This window comes from Pelodiscus sinensis, chromosome 6 (assembly GCF_052426305.1).
Source record: "Pelodiscus sinensis isolate ZL-2025 chromosome 6, ASM5242630v1, whole genome shotgun sequence".
NCBI lineage: Eukaryota > Metazoa > Chordata > Testudines > Trionychidae > Pelodiscus > Pelodiscus sinensis.
The window spans coordinates 83,200,932-83,218,527 of record NC_143057.1 but is presented as its reverse complement, the minus strand read 5'-3'; the positions used below and the strand labels follow the sequence as shown (position 1 = coordinate 83,218,527).

Here is a 17,596-nt window from a genome sequence, read left to right as displayed (position 1 = left end):
TGAGAAACACTGTTCAAAGTTGAAAGTTGATCTTAAGAGAACCTAGAATTAAACTAGGAAGTGAACACGCCCTAGCCCCAGAAAAAGGGTTAGCCTATTGGAGTCTAATTTATAGCTCTAGTGTGGGCTAGTAGATTGGGCATTAGACTGGGATGTAAAACACCTTGGGTCAATTCCCATCTCTGCCAAGGGCCTAGGAATGATCTTGGGCAATTGATTTTACTTCCCTTTGCTTCAATTTCCCTAGCTGTAACATGGAACCAATTATAGATTAAGTTGGTTAGATTTTGGCTTTAAAATCTAACAGGAAGCCTGGCAAATGCATAAATTCACACTTACAACACAAAGACAAGAAACATACCAACACCACTTCATCACTTTTGTATTTTATTGTGGAACTGAGTTTGTTTCCTTTACATCAAATATCCTCAATGGAAGAGGGGATATTGCACACAAATATCATAAAAGCACTACATCTTACTTTCACTGGAAACTATTTTTCTACATTAGATATGACTGGATAGAATAGAAGTGATGCAGGATTATAAGACATATTACCATACACAGCTGCAGACTGACACAAACACCATTCAGAACAAGAGAGAGGAGTGTGTGAGGTGCTTCTCAGCTGGCAACAAGACTGTTTCTTTCCATAGTTTGGAAGATATATGGCTGCATGCAAACATGTGAAAGCATATTGTACTTCATAATTGCTCTTCTACTGTTGTGATTACAGCCCAGTCTTGAATGAATTATATGGATAGCTCCTGACATCTGGAGCGCCTAGCTAGTTAAGTGCAGAGAAGCTTTTTTTTTTTTCCTTTTTTCCTTTCTTTTCAATATTTTTTAATGCTGCCTTTTTATTTAGGTTATTTGATTTTTTTGTAAAGTCACAACAAACAGATTTTTTTTTTAAAATAGCAAACATTTTTAATCAGGTGAATAACATAATTGCATTCAAAGAAATGCTTGTCGTTAGGTTGTTTTTAGTGTTTTTGTTCAATTAAGTGAAAAGATGAAAGTTTACAGTTTCTTTTAAGTGTAAACATGATAGTTTTCCCTTTTCTAATAAATCCAGACCAAAAAAATTACCATTTCTCTCAAAATGTCATCACTGAGCAAGAACCTCCAGTGACAGATGAATAAAGAGGCATGTGACAGAAACTTCAAAAATGCACAGTAATAGTTCCTTGCAGCTGAATTTCTTGTGGTGGGAAGGGTGGAAAATTCCATTGACAAAACTATTAAATCTTAATAAATGGGTTCTGGAAGTCTCCTAAACCATATAAGCTAGACAATTTTAAAAAATCCATATACATAGTTGGATGCTTTTACCACAGTATGTAACGTAATTAAAAAAAATCCAGAGTGAACTCAATGGGAGACAGAATTAAAGGGAGAAGTACAATGTAGTCAGCCCCACCACGAGACTTTGAGAAGGCATGCAATGGGATCTGATTAAGGTTGGAAATGGATGTGATCTCCAATGCTAATTCTTCATTGGATTTTATTCAGCAGTTAAGTACTACTATAAAGGTCATGATTGGGGATGCTGTCATGGGTAACACCATCATTTAAGTAGAGTGTTCTTTACACTCAGATATCGAATCTTTATAATTAGAGTAATCAATATCAAACCATGCTCCTAGAAATCTGTGCTGATCAACAGCGCTCACCATTAATGTACATGGTACATTCTGATAACTGTTACTAAACTAATTGTGTATGACTATGACTAGCACAATTAGATTAGTTACACAGGCAGGAAAGGCATTAAGGGCAAGAGGAGCTAATTGGGAAGTTAATAACACTCAGGCTTAGTTGTCATTTAGAAGAGTAGCTGGAACAATTATTACGAATATTTCATAAGAAATATGTCAGCTGATTCAAACCAGCTGACTTAAAAAAAATTCTGTAGCAGCAAAAAATCGAAGTACAGTTTAAGATTGGCTGTAACTGGACTTTAAGTAAAACAATTATTTGAGCTGTTACATATTTACTTGGGGAGTTGGAGAGCTAAAGCTTGTTTCTGATTTTGCTCATTGTTAATTAGAATTTCTATCAAAGTAGAGAAACAAATTACTTCCAGTTTTTGGGGAGAATCAGAAATTTGCTCCTCCAACCCAAACTGTCTGAAATCTTACCTACATGAGAGAGTAGATAAATCAGAAAGAACCGTGGTAGAATAACTATTTTGCCATTCACTTTCTAGACAAAATAAATGTTAAGTAAATGATTATGAGCTCAGCAAATTCCACTTGTTTTCACAACACATTTCCCTTTGTCTTTTGTACCATAATCATTCTGAGTTATTTTCAAGGATCTATAAAAGGTAAACCAATAAATAAAACAGAATTGCTAATGATATCTAATAAAAATATTAAAACAAACCCCACACACAACATATGACAAACAGTAATTCACAGCATTAAATGGGCTACAAGGGCCCCGATTTAAAAGGGATCTGAAGTAGTATTAAAACCCCCTTAAAATTAGCAGTGCAAACATACACCTACCAAACAAAAATAAAACTCACAATGTTAACATTTAAAATACATTACACATAAAGAAAATAAAATGAGGTCTTTTATTCACTACCTAGTAGAACTCAAAGCCTACCATAAAGGTGAACTGTACAGTCCAAAACAAATCTCAGTTTTGAGAGGCCTTTACTTTATTGAAATTCTGATGTATAAGCCTGCAAACTGAAATTTAACAATATTTTCTATAGTGGTAAAGCTTCTGAGACTTAAGAGTCCAAACTCTCTTAAACAGGGGAACTGATCTGTATGTTATCCCTTTGAAATGATCTGTAGACACTGGGAACAATTTAAAGAAAAATCAAACACACACACATACAAAAACCCTCAAACCTCTGGTTGTCTTACTTAAGATAATCATTGCATTTTTTCAATCTTTTTAAAGCTCTTGGGAGAACTGTGAATCTAACTACCAATTTATAAATTATAGTCAACTGGCATTTCAACTCCTATTTTTTGTGAGCACTAGTAGATTAATCTAATCATTAGGGGGCTTCCTCCCCTCAAATTCTTGGCAGTTAAATGTTTTCAATAAATATGTTACTGCAATATCATACTTCATTCTCACCAGAACCTCAAACAACATTATGTATTTTTCTTACAAAACTACTAAAAAAATTGCCTTCACCTGAAATTTTTTCTTTGCATTTTCCTGTAAACAAAACCTTTTGTTAAAAAGTCATCTATTAAAAGTTCACAGAGCTAAAAAAAATTCTTCTGTACATTTGTTCCCATATTCATTCTTAAATTAACAAATAAAACAACGTAAGACAAAGGAAGATAAAATACTGTACAGACTTGCTGAAAACCATTTTCAGTATACTGTGTTTCACTTCTGATTTGCATTTCTGATACTGGACACAACTTCAATCTTGCTCCTGCAGTAAAAAAGAAGCTTTCAAAAATGCTTGTCCCATTTTGTTGAGATGTCCAGGTGTACCAATGAAGTGTTCAGCTAACATACATAATTCTAGTACCAAGTTGTTTGACCAATCAGATAGGCTTCTAGTACCACACATGCACACTCACACTTCTTTACTGGTGTAACTATAATCCTACACAGATGTTTATAAACTTGCTGTCTCACATTAAAAAATAAGTGCATTAAGTATCTTTGTACATTCAAGTCACTTTCTAAGGCAATTTGTCTACTGTATATACTCCCCAACTGCTTTGGTATTTTGCTTCAGTAAATTGGCTGTTGACTTGGGTGTTTAAGCATGCAGGTGTATCAATTCTCAGTGGACTACATGGTTATTCATTGGGAGCATGCCTTAGATCAACATGTTTCCATGTTAAAAGAAAAGTTTTAGAGTTCTGAATGGGGTTCAAACTACTTGCATATTTAAACTATAATTATGTTATGTCAGTATGTAGAGTTCAAATTAGTGAATGGCTAATGAGTGTTTAGATCTTACGTCCCTTCAAAGCCACATTCAGTTTCCTTTTATATTTCAGCTCACATAATATTGTAAACTAAGGCCCCTTTTCATATAACTCAGACTGATACAAATTTAAAACTTTCCATGTGAGAGCATAAACAGACTGCAGTAAGCAATACATCTAATGCAGACCCAATTAATTATACATTCTCCTCCTACCCCTCTCTCTATTTCTCTCTCTCTCTGTTTCTTTCGAGGGCAAATGCCTCTACCTGGCAGAAGTCAGTTGGGTTTGCTAGTGCATGGTTTCCAAATGTTCAGCAGAGATGAACCAGGATCTGTAATTTTGCAGTAATCTGAACCCTACTTTGGGAATACTGTTATTTCCCTTAGCAATCAGCAAAGACTGGAAAATATTAGTGACTTGCATCACTGAGACACAGTATAGCATTTGGCAGGTATATAGTTCAGCAGTTGAATTAGATGGGTTGAATTTTTAGAAAAGGTATTTTCAAACGGAAGAATTTCTGGAAATAAAGTTTAATGCTGTGGTGTGGCCTTGTTTCTACAGTTCAATCTTGCATGCAGGGAAAGATTCATCTTGCATAACAACAGTGCTGCTGCTTGCCAAAACCATGATGTTGAGGTCCTGCTGTTTCTCATGGGTCTCTTGGTACCATTCCCTCATCACTTCTGAATCATGGGTTGGGATTAAGGTTACCTATAATATGCAATAGAAAAACTCTTTAGGAGTGGACAGAAAAACAACTTGTGAAAACAGAATCTTCATGCTAAGTTGTAATCAACAAGTAGATTTTCCTTACATTACCCAGCGACTATCTCCTCTACTTACATTGTAAATTATTTGGGGCATGGGTCATCTGCTATTCAGTATTTGTACAGAAAATAGTATGATGGGGCCCTATTTTGGCTGGCTTTTAGACACTTCTGCAATTTTCATTAATAAATAAAATAATAATAATTAATAATAATAATAATTCCTATGAGTACTGATCCTTAAAAATATATCCTTCTATACAGGGAATTTACAATAAATAATGTTGAGTTCCTGCTTTTTTCTTTAGGAAAGAAGTTTAACAGGATGGCATTGGAGGCAACATTTTAATAAAACTGTTTAATTTTATTAATTTGAGTTGCCAAATGTATGATCTCTGTTCCTCATGAAAAACACAAGAAAGTTGTTTCCTGTCTTCTCTGATATTTATTTTGATGACAGATTTGGCATTCAGACAAAAGAGCCAATACTGAAAGAATGAAAGAAAGAACTGGAAATTATAATAAAGATTGCAAATTATCTGGATATCAAATTAACTGGACACAGAAAAATAAAACTGTTATTTGCTAAACTGCACTGCTTAATTACAAGGAATTTGCATAATCTATGGAAGCTTATTGTAAATAAGAACAACAACATAATAATTTTAACTGAATGCTTATTACACCAGCTATTGTGGAAAATTGTACAAGAAAGGACAGTTTGTTAATCTTTAAGTGTTGCATCATTGACATGAATCTTCAAACACGTTTTAATACAACAGAATCTCAGAGTTTCAAACACTTTGGGAATGGAGGTTGTTTGATCAAAACACTGTTCTTTCAAAAGTTTGCAACTGAACATTGACTTAATCCAGTTTTGAAACGTTACTGTATAGAAGAAAAATGTAGTCTAGGTCAATCATGGTACTGTACTTTTTTTCTCTGCTGTTGCCTGATTGAGTACTTCTGATTTCAAACGAGGTGTGTGATTGGTTGATCATTTTGTAACGCTGTGTCTGTAACTTTGAGGTTCTACTTTATTATGTCACTAGAAAGTATTGATGCTAACTGGAAAATATCAAGGCTGAAGATGAATACATTATTTTCTACTCTGAAGAAAGGACACCTGAAGATACCACAGAATATAACATCAGCTATCAAATGGATTTTAATTAATCGATTTAAACTGTTTTTATGGACCATATACTAATGTTGGCCCTATACCATTGTGTATCTTGAAAAATCCCAGGCTGTGCTTACACATACACAGTATTCCTGCATTTGACATCTGCTGAATATGAGCATTACTTCTTAATTTTTAAAACCGTGGGTGTCTATAATAAAATACCTAGTCCACACTGAGAAGCTCAAATTGGCTAAATCCCTAGAGCCTGCTCTTGTTGCGAAGAACCCTTGGGCTTGGCTGAGCAAGTGTTTTCATCATATCTCTAGGCTGGGAAGATTCCAAAACCTAATTCTCTCATATGTCACTCTTATTAAAAAAGAAATGAAGGAGTGTTCATCTACAGTACATGAAAAGACCTCTTCTAAACAAAGAGCCATAGCTTACTAGCTTCCTTGGTCCTGTCATTGTGTTTTAAAAATGATTTGAATTCATAAATAGAAATATTGTTAGAAAGCCTACCTGCATGTTACTTCCCCACTGTGCTTTGCCCTCCAGCAAGGAGTCCAGAACAACCCTGCTTGGTTCTTCCGCTGCAGGGTCATTTCCACTCACCACGTAGTAGGATGACCTCACCCTTTTGAAAAATTCAACATCAACATTCTTGCTATTGCTGTGATTAGGAATATATACTAGGTCCAAGTACACTGGAGGTCCTGGAGGCACAGCTGTGGCTTTTGTTGGTTTACTATTTCCAGGTCCTTTTAAAGTAAGCACAAAAGCCTGTCAATTATTGATGAAAACATATATTGTTAGCTACTATTATAGGTAACATTCTTTTTTTTTTAAATGAGAGTACCCCCGTGTTAAACATCTATTGCTATATTTCAGGGCACATGGATGCGCTTATGTTGTTACCCTATTATATCTAATGTCATACTTTAACTTTATTATATCCCATATATTTTATTGGGTGAAAAAAAATCAGAATAATCTTTACAGGTATGAGCAATCATTTGAACTGTGGTCAAGAATGATCATTAAGTATTCAAGAATTATCCAATCACTTTGATTACTGAATAACAATTTGATAAATGTCATTTTTTTCAGTTCAGCCATGGCTACGGGACCTTAGAATTCTCTTGAATGCCTGATAACACAACTCTGACACATTTTCTTTTCAAGACATCAATGTCATAACTCGAAGTCAATCCTGCTTGTAAACTGCTCCATTTACTTCAACGCAACTATCTAAATGTGAAAGGAAACAGTGTTTGAGGGAGGAACTCGGATTACACTGAAACCTTCTGAAGAGAACACCCAAGTGAACCAGAAAAAAAATCAGGAGTAAAGATAGTCTTTGATGCATCTGATGAATTGGCTCTTTGCCCCTGAAACGTATACCCAAATAAATTGGTTAGTTAGTCTTTAAGGTGCCATCAGACTCCTCGTTTCTGCAGATTTTCACCTCTAGTTTTCATTTCTTTATTCTAACTCAACCCAACCCTATATGTCCTCCCGACATCTGAAAGGAAAGAATGCAGTTGGCATATATACATTTCAAAATTAATCTTTTCTAAACTGCTGCAACAGTATGCAAAATAAAACAAAATAGGATTAATTTTAAGACCGCATGTACAGTTGTTCCCATCCGTTTGGGCACCTATGTGCACAAAGATTTGATGGAGGTGTATATACTCAGAAATCAGCTCATGAGGATGGAGACAGTTACATGTTTAAGTAACTATATGCATGAACAAACATCTAATTGTGCTAGCCAACTGGGCATTTATACTGGTCAACCTAACCTAAATATGAGTATCTGGCTTTGTATTGTCAAATTTGGGGGAAGTTCCATTATGCTTCCAAGTCTTAGGATGCACATGTCCCCAAAAGAAGTTTTTAATTGAAAAAGAAAAAAAGGTATAAATTCTTGACATTCCAACAAAAATTTATGAGACTGCTATTACCATGCACAGGACTTACATACAGATTCAACTTAAGAACAAACCTACAGTCCCTATCTTGTACGTAACCCGGGGACTGTCTGTATTTAACACAGACCATAGGATTTTCCTGAATTAATTTCTGTTTTAAGTCCAATAGCAGTCATTGAACTAAAACATAAATTTTAGAAAAGCATTCAAACATTATTTTAAAATGTCCAGTAAGGGCGAATCTACCACAAACCTTGGTAAATAGTTCCAGTGGCTACTTATCCTCACGGTTATAAAACTGTACTTTATTTCTAGTCTAAATCTGTCTAGCTTCAATTTACAATTACGGAATCTTGTCATACATTTGTCTGCTAAACTATTATCAATTTTTCTCCGTGTAGGTGTTAATAGACTGATCAAGTCATCCCTTAACCTTATCTTTGTTAAAATGAACAAGACTGAGCTCCTTGAGGTTTTCAATACAATGCACATTTTCCAATTCTTTAATCACTCAGGACTCTTCTCTAAACTCTTTCCCCAATTTTTCAGCGTCCTTCTTGAAGTAGGGACACCAGAACTGGATACAATATTCCAGTAGCTGTTGCATATCTTATGTCATAAAAAATAATAGTTTCTGTTCTAGTACCACAAAATACATTGTACATTTTTTTTGTTCTCAGAAGTACATTTTTTAGTTGACACCAGGAAGACTTTTAGGTGGAAATGAAATTTACTATGGACTTCATCTGACTGCAGCTCCAAAAATGATATACCAACTATACCTCTGCAATTATATAGTGTAGTAGCACTGGCAGAGGGAGGCTACCGATATTGGAGCGATGGCTTGCTAGGAACATATCATAACCATACAGCTTCTACACAGGTGAAGCAGTGAAAGAGAAGGTTCTCTGTATTCTCCTCTCTCTACCTCTGATTTAGCACAAAAGGGTAAAAGGGGTGGGGTAAAATAGTCTAGAAGAAATCAGAGGAAAAAGTACTTAACCCATACAACAATGTAAAATCCTACATACAACTTAAAAATTCAGATATTGACCAATTTGTTGTACGTATATCTATAGAGATATTTCTGTTTTAACTATATTTTTTGTACAGACAACTGAAAACCAGAGTATTTTATACCAGGTTCTGTAGGTTCCTAGCTGCAAGATAGAGGGCATTGTATTGCAGATTATATTTGAGTTCAATAAGCCCTCAGTATAAGACATGCAGAAGAATTGTGCTTTCTCAATGATTTACTCTGTAAATGTGATTTACAGCTCCTTTGAATTCACAGGAACATCAGGAGGAAAATGGTCTAAGTTTAGTAAACCACCATCATAAGATTGTAGCCAGACATTATGGAGGTGCATTCTTAGATAACTTCCAGTGTTCTGAATTCTTAATAAGGAATAATGCACTGGAACAGTAAAACTCATCTAATTTCTTATTACACTCACACAACTCAAACTAATTAATGGGCTTGTTCACTTTACTATTTTGTGTCTAAATTACGTGTATATCGAAGAAAATAGTTGCTTACTAGTAATTTAACTTTTCATATAGCAATCTTCAGCTTAGCCAGCTGCCTAACAAATTGGACAAATAATAATTACTATATTTCATGCACTTCCTCTCTGTCGGATATCTGAGCAAATTTCTGAATTGTTAGCTTTTTCTGGACTGAAGAGTTGATTCAGTGAATTTAATTTAAATGTGAAACCTTATACCATAGATTTTCCACAAACATCCATTTTCTTCAGACGTACCTCACAGACCAGATTCTCAGATTAACAACATAGTTCAACTATCATGGCTGAGAATCTGATCCATCTTTTCCTGATACACACAGGTTCTGATCTTTCCTTACCTGAAGTTGCAGTCTTTGCAGACTTTGATGTTGTGGAATTTGTTGCATTCTTGGCTTCCTTATCTTTTTCCTCAACACGGGAAGATTTTACTTCTGGAATAGACATATTTTTTGCTGCTTTCTCCACAGATTCTTTCTTCTTTGGAGAAGCTGTTCTGGAAACTTTGTCTAAAGATTCCTTTAAGCCACCTGGCTTTGGTGAAGCCACCTGCTTTGATTTACCATCACTTTTTTTGGCAGGTGAGGAAGATTTGGTCTTTGTACCCTGCTTTTTAGTTTTTGTCTTTTCTTTCAAATCCTTCTTCAAAGGTTTGCCTAAGTTCTGATCAACAGGCAAAGCTTCTGGGTCTACCATGGAGACATCTGGGTGCCGGGGTGAAGGACTGCGGTCTTGCATTGGGACTGGAGGAGGGTCCATATGTTTGTATGTAATTGTTTTATCAGTTGGAATGGTTTCAGATTCATCTTCTGAGTCAATGTTAGCATCTGCAGTAATTGAGGGGCATTCTTCAGTCTCTGGAGGAACATCTGAATCGGTCTGAGATGGAGCAGACTCGCTTACAGAAGTGGGAGGAGTTTCATCACACTGACGTGCTTGCTGTTTTCCTCCTGAAGGTGGCTGGGCTCCTCCAGACTGGGTTAATGGCTTTTCTTGTTCTTGAGACTGCTCTTCACTTGCAAACCACTCCAAGGGATTTGGGTTGATAAATGAGGGTGAAAGTTCAGTTTTGGGATGCTTGTATTCACAGGAAGACACAAGGCATAAATCAACATCTTGACGAGTTTCTGCTAGAGATGATTTTTCTGCGGAAAAATGTCTATCTGTCTTATAGGAGTAACTAACAGCCTCAGGTGACCTTGTTTTCCCAGGTGTCTCATAGGCATAACCAACAGCAGCCTCAGGTGAACTTGTTGATTTCTCAGATGTCTCAAAGGAGTAATCCAAGGCTTCAAATGGCCTGGTGGTTTTCCCAGGTGTTTCATAGGCATAAGCAACAGCCTCAGGTGACCTCAGTGATTTTCCAGTTGTCTCGAAGGAGTAATCCATGGTTTCAAGTGATCCTGTGGTTTTCCCATAAGTGTATCCCACAGGAGTACTCTCACAGGAATATTCCACAGTTTCAGGTGATATAGTGGTGGTCTTCTCTGTTCTCTCATAGGAGTAACTTACAGCCTCAGGTGACCTGATGGTTCTCTCAGTTCTCTCATATGCGTGTTCTACAGCTTCAGATGACATGGTGGTCTTCTCTGTTGGCTCATAGGCATAACTGACAGTCTCAGGTGACCTAGTGGTTTTCCCAGTTTTTTCATACGCGTATTCTACAGCTTCAGATGACATGGTGGTCTTCTCTGTTGGCTCATAGGCATAACTGACAGTTTCAGGTGACCTGGTGGTTTTCCCAGTTCTCTCACAGGAATAATCCATGGCTTCAAGTGACTTGGTGGTTTTCTCTGTTGTCTCATAGGAGTAACTAATGACCTCTGGTGATCTAGTGGTTTTCTCTGCTGTCTCATAGGAATAACTAAGAGCTTCAGGTGACTTGGTGGTTTTTCCAGTTGTCTCATAAGAGTAACTAATGGCCTCAGGTGATCTAGTGATTTTTTCAGTTTCATCTTTTTCTGTGAAGGCTGAAGTCTCTGGACTATGTTTTCTTACAGATTCTTGCATTGTGTCATTTGTTACTGAGGCATGGTAACCAAATATTGTATCTGAGGACACATGAAGTGAGAGTGATGGTGAGTGGCAAGCAGGAGCTGTTTCTTTGATTGCAGGAGGTGAATCTGAAAAACTAGGTGAGAATAAAGGAGAAGATTCTCTTGTAGTTAATGGAGATAAGTCAGACTTTGGTGAAAGCTTTTCTCCAAGGCTCTGCATCTTTTCTGAGGTAAATGAAGAATGAAGTGGCATATCTCTGGGTGGCATGACACCTGAAAGAGTTTCCTCTTGCAGAGGAGAAGCTACCTGTGATGGTGTATGCTCTGATGAAGTTGAGGGTGAAGCTTCTATCTGAGATACTGAAATAATCTCTGAAAGATCCTTTTCTTGAGAATAACAAGTCTGTTCCACAGGTGAGATCTTATGTGAAAAAATAGGTTCCTGTGTATCTGAAGGGCTAAAATCTACTTCAGTTGGTCCATTTTCAGATATATGATGTACACTAGTGTCTACTGTGGGATGTTCTGGAGATTGTCTGCTAAAGTCCATTGCCAAAGACTGCTCAGGGGACTCCTGACTGAATTCCACTGACATAGTTGACTGCTCAGGAGATCTATGCTCTTGCACTGGTGTTCTTGATTTTGCTGTTTTAGGTGAAAAATCTGGTGGAGAAATTGACATGGGTCTTGGACATTCTTCTTTCGATGGAGACATTTCTGTTTCCTGAAAAATTGTAGGTGTTTGTACAACAGATACAGAAAGAGAATCATCAACTTCTGTAGAATGTGGTGATCCAACCTCGGCATGTAAAGAAGGAGATACATCATCCGTAGTTGGCTCTGGAAATGAACTAGTAGCAACAGAGGCTGTAGAGACTGAAGCAACTCCTTCTATATGTGAATATGTGTCTTCTGCTACAACATCATCAACAGGAGTTGCAGATTTGTCAGAGACAGTACCTTCAGAAATTGACATTTTAGTGTCTTCTTTAAATGATCCAAACTGGCTAACATCTATTTGGGTAGGAGACACATCTCCTGCTAACTTCCTTTCATCCAAAACCAGTGCACACTGTGTACTAGCAGCTTCAATATCCTCCATATTCTTTTCTAGACCAAAACCTGTAGCAGTCGTAAATGCCATACTTTTTTCATCTTGCTGTCCTTGGAAAAGTTTCACAGAGGTGATTTCAGAAACTGGGCTTATCTGAACGGGAGACTCTTCTTTTTCACTTTTCCTCTCAAAATGACTCTCAGATTGTCTGTCAGCTGACTTTACATCAGCAGTCAAAAAAGTATCATAGGAAGACTCTGAACCTATCAAAGGTGGGCTTCGTAAAGGAGAGAGAACTTTTTCAATGGGTGATTCCGAGTCTGGCACAGGCTCATCCATAGGGCTTATTGTGGGTTTTGCAGTCTCATCTTTGGCATCACTAAACTCAAAACTAACTGGAGCCTCTGCTGCCTTTTCAATGAGTTCAGAAGGAAGACGGCTGGATTTTTCATCAGTGGGAGACTGATAATAAGGCGTATGACCTGCACTACCAGCAGCAGATTGTGAAGGAGACACCACTTCTAATGTTTTATCATCTGGACTGACACAATGCTCTTCAATGACTTCTGGATGTTTATCAGGTAATGCAGTGAGCACTACAGGTTCAACTGATGCCTTAATCTCATTGGGAGTCAGGGAGAAGTTCACACTACGTTCACTTAGTGGTGTTTTAGCAACTGGTGATGGAAGTGATGGACTCTGAACTGGACTCTTAGCTGGGCTATGCTTTTCATCAAATGCCTCCGAAAAGGTATCTTTGATTTCTAATTTACTAGTACTTTTCATTTCATTTCCTCTTTGTTCGTAAATTTCTTGAAAGGAAGATTTGCAGAATCTGTCTTCCTCTAATGAAGAAGGGGGTGAGAGAGTAGAAGCTGAAGCATTATAATCTTTACCTTCTGTGGCATCTGTTTTTGATCCTTCAGATAAACCATTGAAAGTATCATGAAGTGGAGATAGTTTAGGTTTGGTATATTCTTGAGAATACAGTGATGTCTCATACTTAGTAATGTTTACAAATTCTTGAGAAGGCGATTCACTTTCTTCGTTGTTTGTTTCATCACTCATAATGTCCCGAGGAGTTGACATTTCATCCATTGGTGTTGGCTCACTGGATATTTCAATGGTAGACTGAGTATAACCTGAAGTAGCAGTGAATTCCTCATGTTGGTCTTCTCTATTTTCTTCATCAGAAACAGTTGCTTCACTTTCAGAACCTCCAGGTAAAGTCTCATCATGGATAGAAGATGCTGGTTCAACAGCTGGGGACTGAGGTTCAGAGTGTTTCGTTGGTGTGACTATGGGTAAGCCATATTTATCTTCAACTCCACCAGCCTCTGCAGCTTTGTCTACTACAGCCATAACATAATCTTCTTCAGCTTCTACTCTTTCAGTTTCCTCTTCCTCATCTCTGACATCCTCTGTTTTATCTTCCTCCTCAGCTTCTTCTTCAGTCTCTTCAGTTTCTGCCTTTTCAACTGTCTCTTCCATATCTTCTTCAGCTCGCTCATCTCCTGCCTCAGATTCTGCCTTTTCAACATATTTATCTTCAGTTCTAGCACGTCCATCAGCATCAGTCTCTCCCATTACTGTTGTCACATCTATATCCTGTTTTGTGATGCCCAGTGTTGCTTTCTCTTCCCCACCTTCATCTTGTTCCTCAGCCTCCTCAGTCTCTGCCTTTTCTTCATAATCACCAGCTTCTGAGGATTCTTCAAAACCAGTTCCTTCATCTTCAAATCTTTCATTATCATCAACCCTGTGCTTTTCAACAGGCTCTAGTTCTTCAGGTGTCTGTTCACATTCACCCTCTGCTTCAGTGGTCGTTATGCCTTCATCAGGAGAATCTGCAGGTCCTTCAGTATCTATGGTTTCTTTCTGGATTTCATATGCTTCCTTTTGTTCTGTGTCAGCTAGTTTCCCTTCACCTTCTATTAATTCTACTTGAGGCTTTGTTTCCTTTACTATTTCTACTTCTTCGGCCTTTAATTCTTCAAAGTCTTTTGTTAAATCCTCTGGTGAAGACATAAGAGATCTCTCAGCTTCAAGTTCTTTTCCGTTAGCTACTACCCCAGCAGCTGCTACTGCGGCTGCTGCTGCAGCAACCGCTCCCACTGCAGCCACAGCAGCTTGCGTCTCACTGACCTTACTCTCTTTCTTTACTGTCTTAATTTTGCCTTTTTCCTTTGGTTTTCCAGCAGGCCCAGCTTCCTTTTTAACAGATTCTTCTTTCTTTTGTGCTTTAGGCTTTGTTACCAGCTTTCGGGCTTCAGTTGAAGGAGCAAGTATTTTCTTTGTTTCTTTAGGAAGTTTTTTGGCATCTTTTTTGGCATCTTTTTCTTCCTTTTTAATTTCCTTTTTCTCCTCTTTTTTAGCTTCTTTTTTAGCTTCCTTTTGGGGAGCTTCTTTCTTTACTTCTTTTTTAGACTCTTTTCTCTCTTCCTTTTTCACTTCCTTTTTCACTTCTTTCTTAATTTCTTCCTTTTTAGGTTTTTCTTCTTTCTTGGTAGGTGTTTTCTCCTCTTTTTTAGAAACCTCTTTCTTTGGTTTTTCTTTTTCCTCCTTCTTTTCTTCAGGTTTTACTTTCACTTCCTTTTTCACATGCTTTTCCTTTGTAACTTTTGGTTTGACATCTGCTGCTTGTTTTTCAGCAATTTCAGATTTCACTAGCTGTTCCTCCTTAGCTGTCATATCTTTTTCTGTTATTGAAGGTTTTGTCTCTGCTTTTGCTAGTTTCTCCTTTTTTACTGTTGTCTTTTCCTTATTTTCCACTTTCTGGGGCTTTTCTGGAGGACTAGTCTTTGCTGGTTCAGATGCTTCCTCTTTAGATTCTTTTCTGACTGTCTTGGTTGCTACTGTCTTTGTGGCAGGTTTGAGACTTTCCTTGCTGTCTGTTCGCTGTTTCGGCTTTGCTTGTTTCACTGCTGGGCTAGGTATGTTATCAGTTAGGTCTTTTTGTGTAACCACTGGTTGTTTAAGGAAGTCTAAATGTTTGAGTTTTTCCAGTCCTTCAAGTATGTTATATTGGGTACTGTTTCCTGGAAACAAAACTCTGATTATTTTTTCTGCAGGATTTGCTGGATGCCATACGATCAGTGAAGAGACTGAGGTCAAATAGGATACTGGAATATCTACTTCCTGACCATTTGGCAGCAGTAATTCAGATTTATCTTTACCTGTACTAGTCCACTGCTGCATAAAATACTGCATTTCTTTGCTGTTTTTGACTGGATTGAGTACATACATCTCAAGTTTGCCGACTCCCATTTTTTGAAATAGAATGATAGGGTCAATGGTATTTCCTATGCTTCTAAAGAGTGGTTCTGGTTTCATAGACAACTTATTTAAATACTGGAGAGTGAAACAAGCTTCTTCTATGCTTCTTTTTATTCTAAAATTAGGATCGGGGTTTTTCAGATTTTCAGGAACATTAAGGAATACAACTCCTAAATCAGGTGAGATCAGATTTTTCATCCAGTCACTATTGGTAGTAGAACCTTGTGATTGTTCCTCTTCCAACTCAGCTATCTTTCGCTGAAGCATGCTATTAATTCCCGGCAGATTATCATCCCCAATATGGGTGAGCAGAATGGAATCCACTCTGTCTAAATGTCTGATAAGTTTCCAGAAGCAAGATTTTCTTTCGGATCCCCCATTAATAAGCATATTGAATCCATTCACTGCAAACAATGCAGAGTCCCCTCTTCCACCTGGGAAAATATAACAGCAGGGTTTTGACAGCTTCAAGAAACCTCCAGATGTTGGTGGTTCCAAAATGTCAAAGGGTGATGGCACTTCTACTGACTCTGACAGATACTCTGTGAATTCAGAAAGTCCTTCCATTTCAGGCAATATAGATGCTGAGTTGAGTTTAATGTTGATGAAGTCTTGAAGATTATGCCTGTCAAGGTTTGAATTTTTCCAATCCCCTTCTTCGGGGCAAAACAGAGTTAAACTGGCTTTGTTGGCAGGGTGTGTGGTGCTCAATAATTCACCAATCTAGCATTGTAAAACAAAAAGAAAAAAGGTAGATGTAAATGTACATTTTATCATAGAAGTGTCTCATAAATAGTAACATAGCAGTGCTGGCCTTGAGTTAGTACAAACTAGAGTATGAGCTTCACACTATTGATACAACATTCCTTTTTATTCTTTTTTCACATGATAGCAGCCAATTCTAGGTGCCAAAGGAATCTGTTACTATTAGCTTATTGCTGTACAGTTTTTTAAATTCAAAGGACCAGACAGTGCCTGGCCTCTTCTTAGATGCTCAAGGCACCTCTTGTATCCTTCAGAGAGCCTGGGTACAATGAGCAGAGCTTGACAAATAATGTAATCTACTCACTTGTGGCGAGTAGATTACAACCCGGAAGTGTTGGCGCAGAGCGATCTGCGCAAAACCGCGCGGCTGGCGAGTGGGGCTTGCCGCCACTTGGGGAGCCCTGACAATGAGAGTCCTTATGTTCAGAGACTAATGTGAGAATTCCATGGTGCTGGTGCTGCTAGTAGTGCTACTCTCGGGAAATGAACTGCAAGCCTCTCCCACTTCTCCTAACCAACCAGGGGAGCACACATTATACCAGTGAACGTAACGCCTGGGGGCCGGATGCAGCCACTGACTTGACTGGATTTGGCCCCCTTGGCTAAGGGCTCCTCCAAGCATTGAGGGGCCTACGCTGGCACTCCAGCCTCCCCGCTGTTCCACTGTGGGGCTAGAGCACACAATCTACTAGAATGTGCCATCCTAGGCTCTGGTGTATGTGGGGAATGTCTGTCTCCTTCTCAGTTGGAGGCCACATCAGTAAGGGGTTGATTTTTGGGTTTTTTACTTCTCGCTTGTTTGCGGCCCCTGACTGATTTTTCTGTGGGTCCATGGCCCTTGACCCTAAAAGGTTCCCCACCTCTGCATTATACCCTCTTTACAGGGTATGATATATTGGTACGCTATAGGAGCTCCATAAGGAATCTGAACCACAATACCTCCTGGAGTTCTTGTTGGAGTAGGATGCTTCCTCATTCTCAATATGGGGCTATATTCCAAAATTCTGTCATTATTTTAATGCCTTTTGAATGGTCTGGCTCCAAAAAAGCAGGCATTATGCCAGAAGTTGTTTAACTGCCAGTTTTTGACAAAAAGGGGAGCTGACACGGGTGCTGGAAAAGTTGCATAGTAGGGGTACAGAGAATCACTAAACCAAACTGTAAAACCTTGTATATGATGGAAATCATTTCAAGCCAGGAAGTGAGGAAGCCCTAGCAG

General features: G+C 38.0%; 1 protein-coding gene across 1 annotated transcript in view; it reads right to left on the bottom strand.

Moving 5' to 3' along the window:
* Positions 1-370: 370 nt before the first annotated feature.
* The window catches only part of MAP1B (microtubule associated protein 1B), a 102,156-nt gene continuing 84,930 nt past the window's right edge, over positions 371-17,596 (bottom strand). Inside the window, exons 5-7 of the mRNA XM_006124301.3 lie at positions 9,627-16,335; positions 6,345-6,583; positions 371-4,643 (exon numbers count right to left, since the gene is read on the bottom strand). Of these exons, the coding sequence (XP_006124363.3) occupies positions 4,488-4,643; positions 6,345-6,583; positions 9,627-16,335 (7,104 nt within the window). The 3' untranslated portion in view covers positions 371-4,487. The remainder of the gene's footprint in view (positions 4,644-6,344; positions 6,584-9,626; positions 16,336-17,596) is intronic.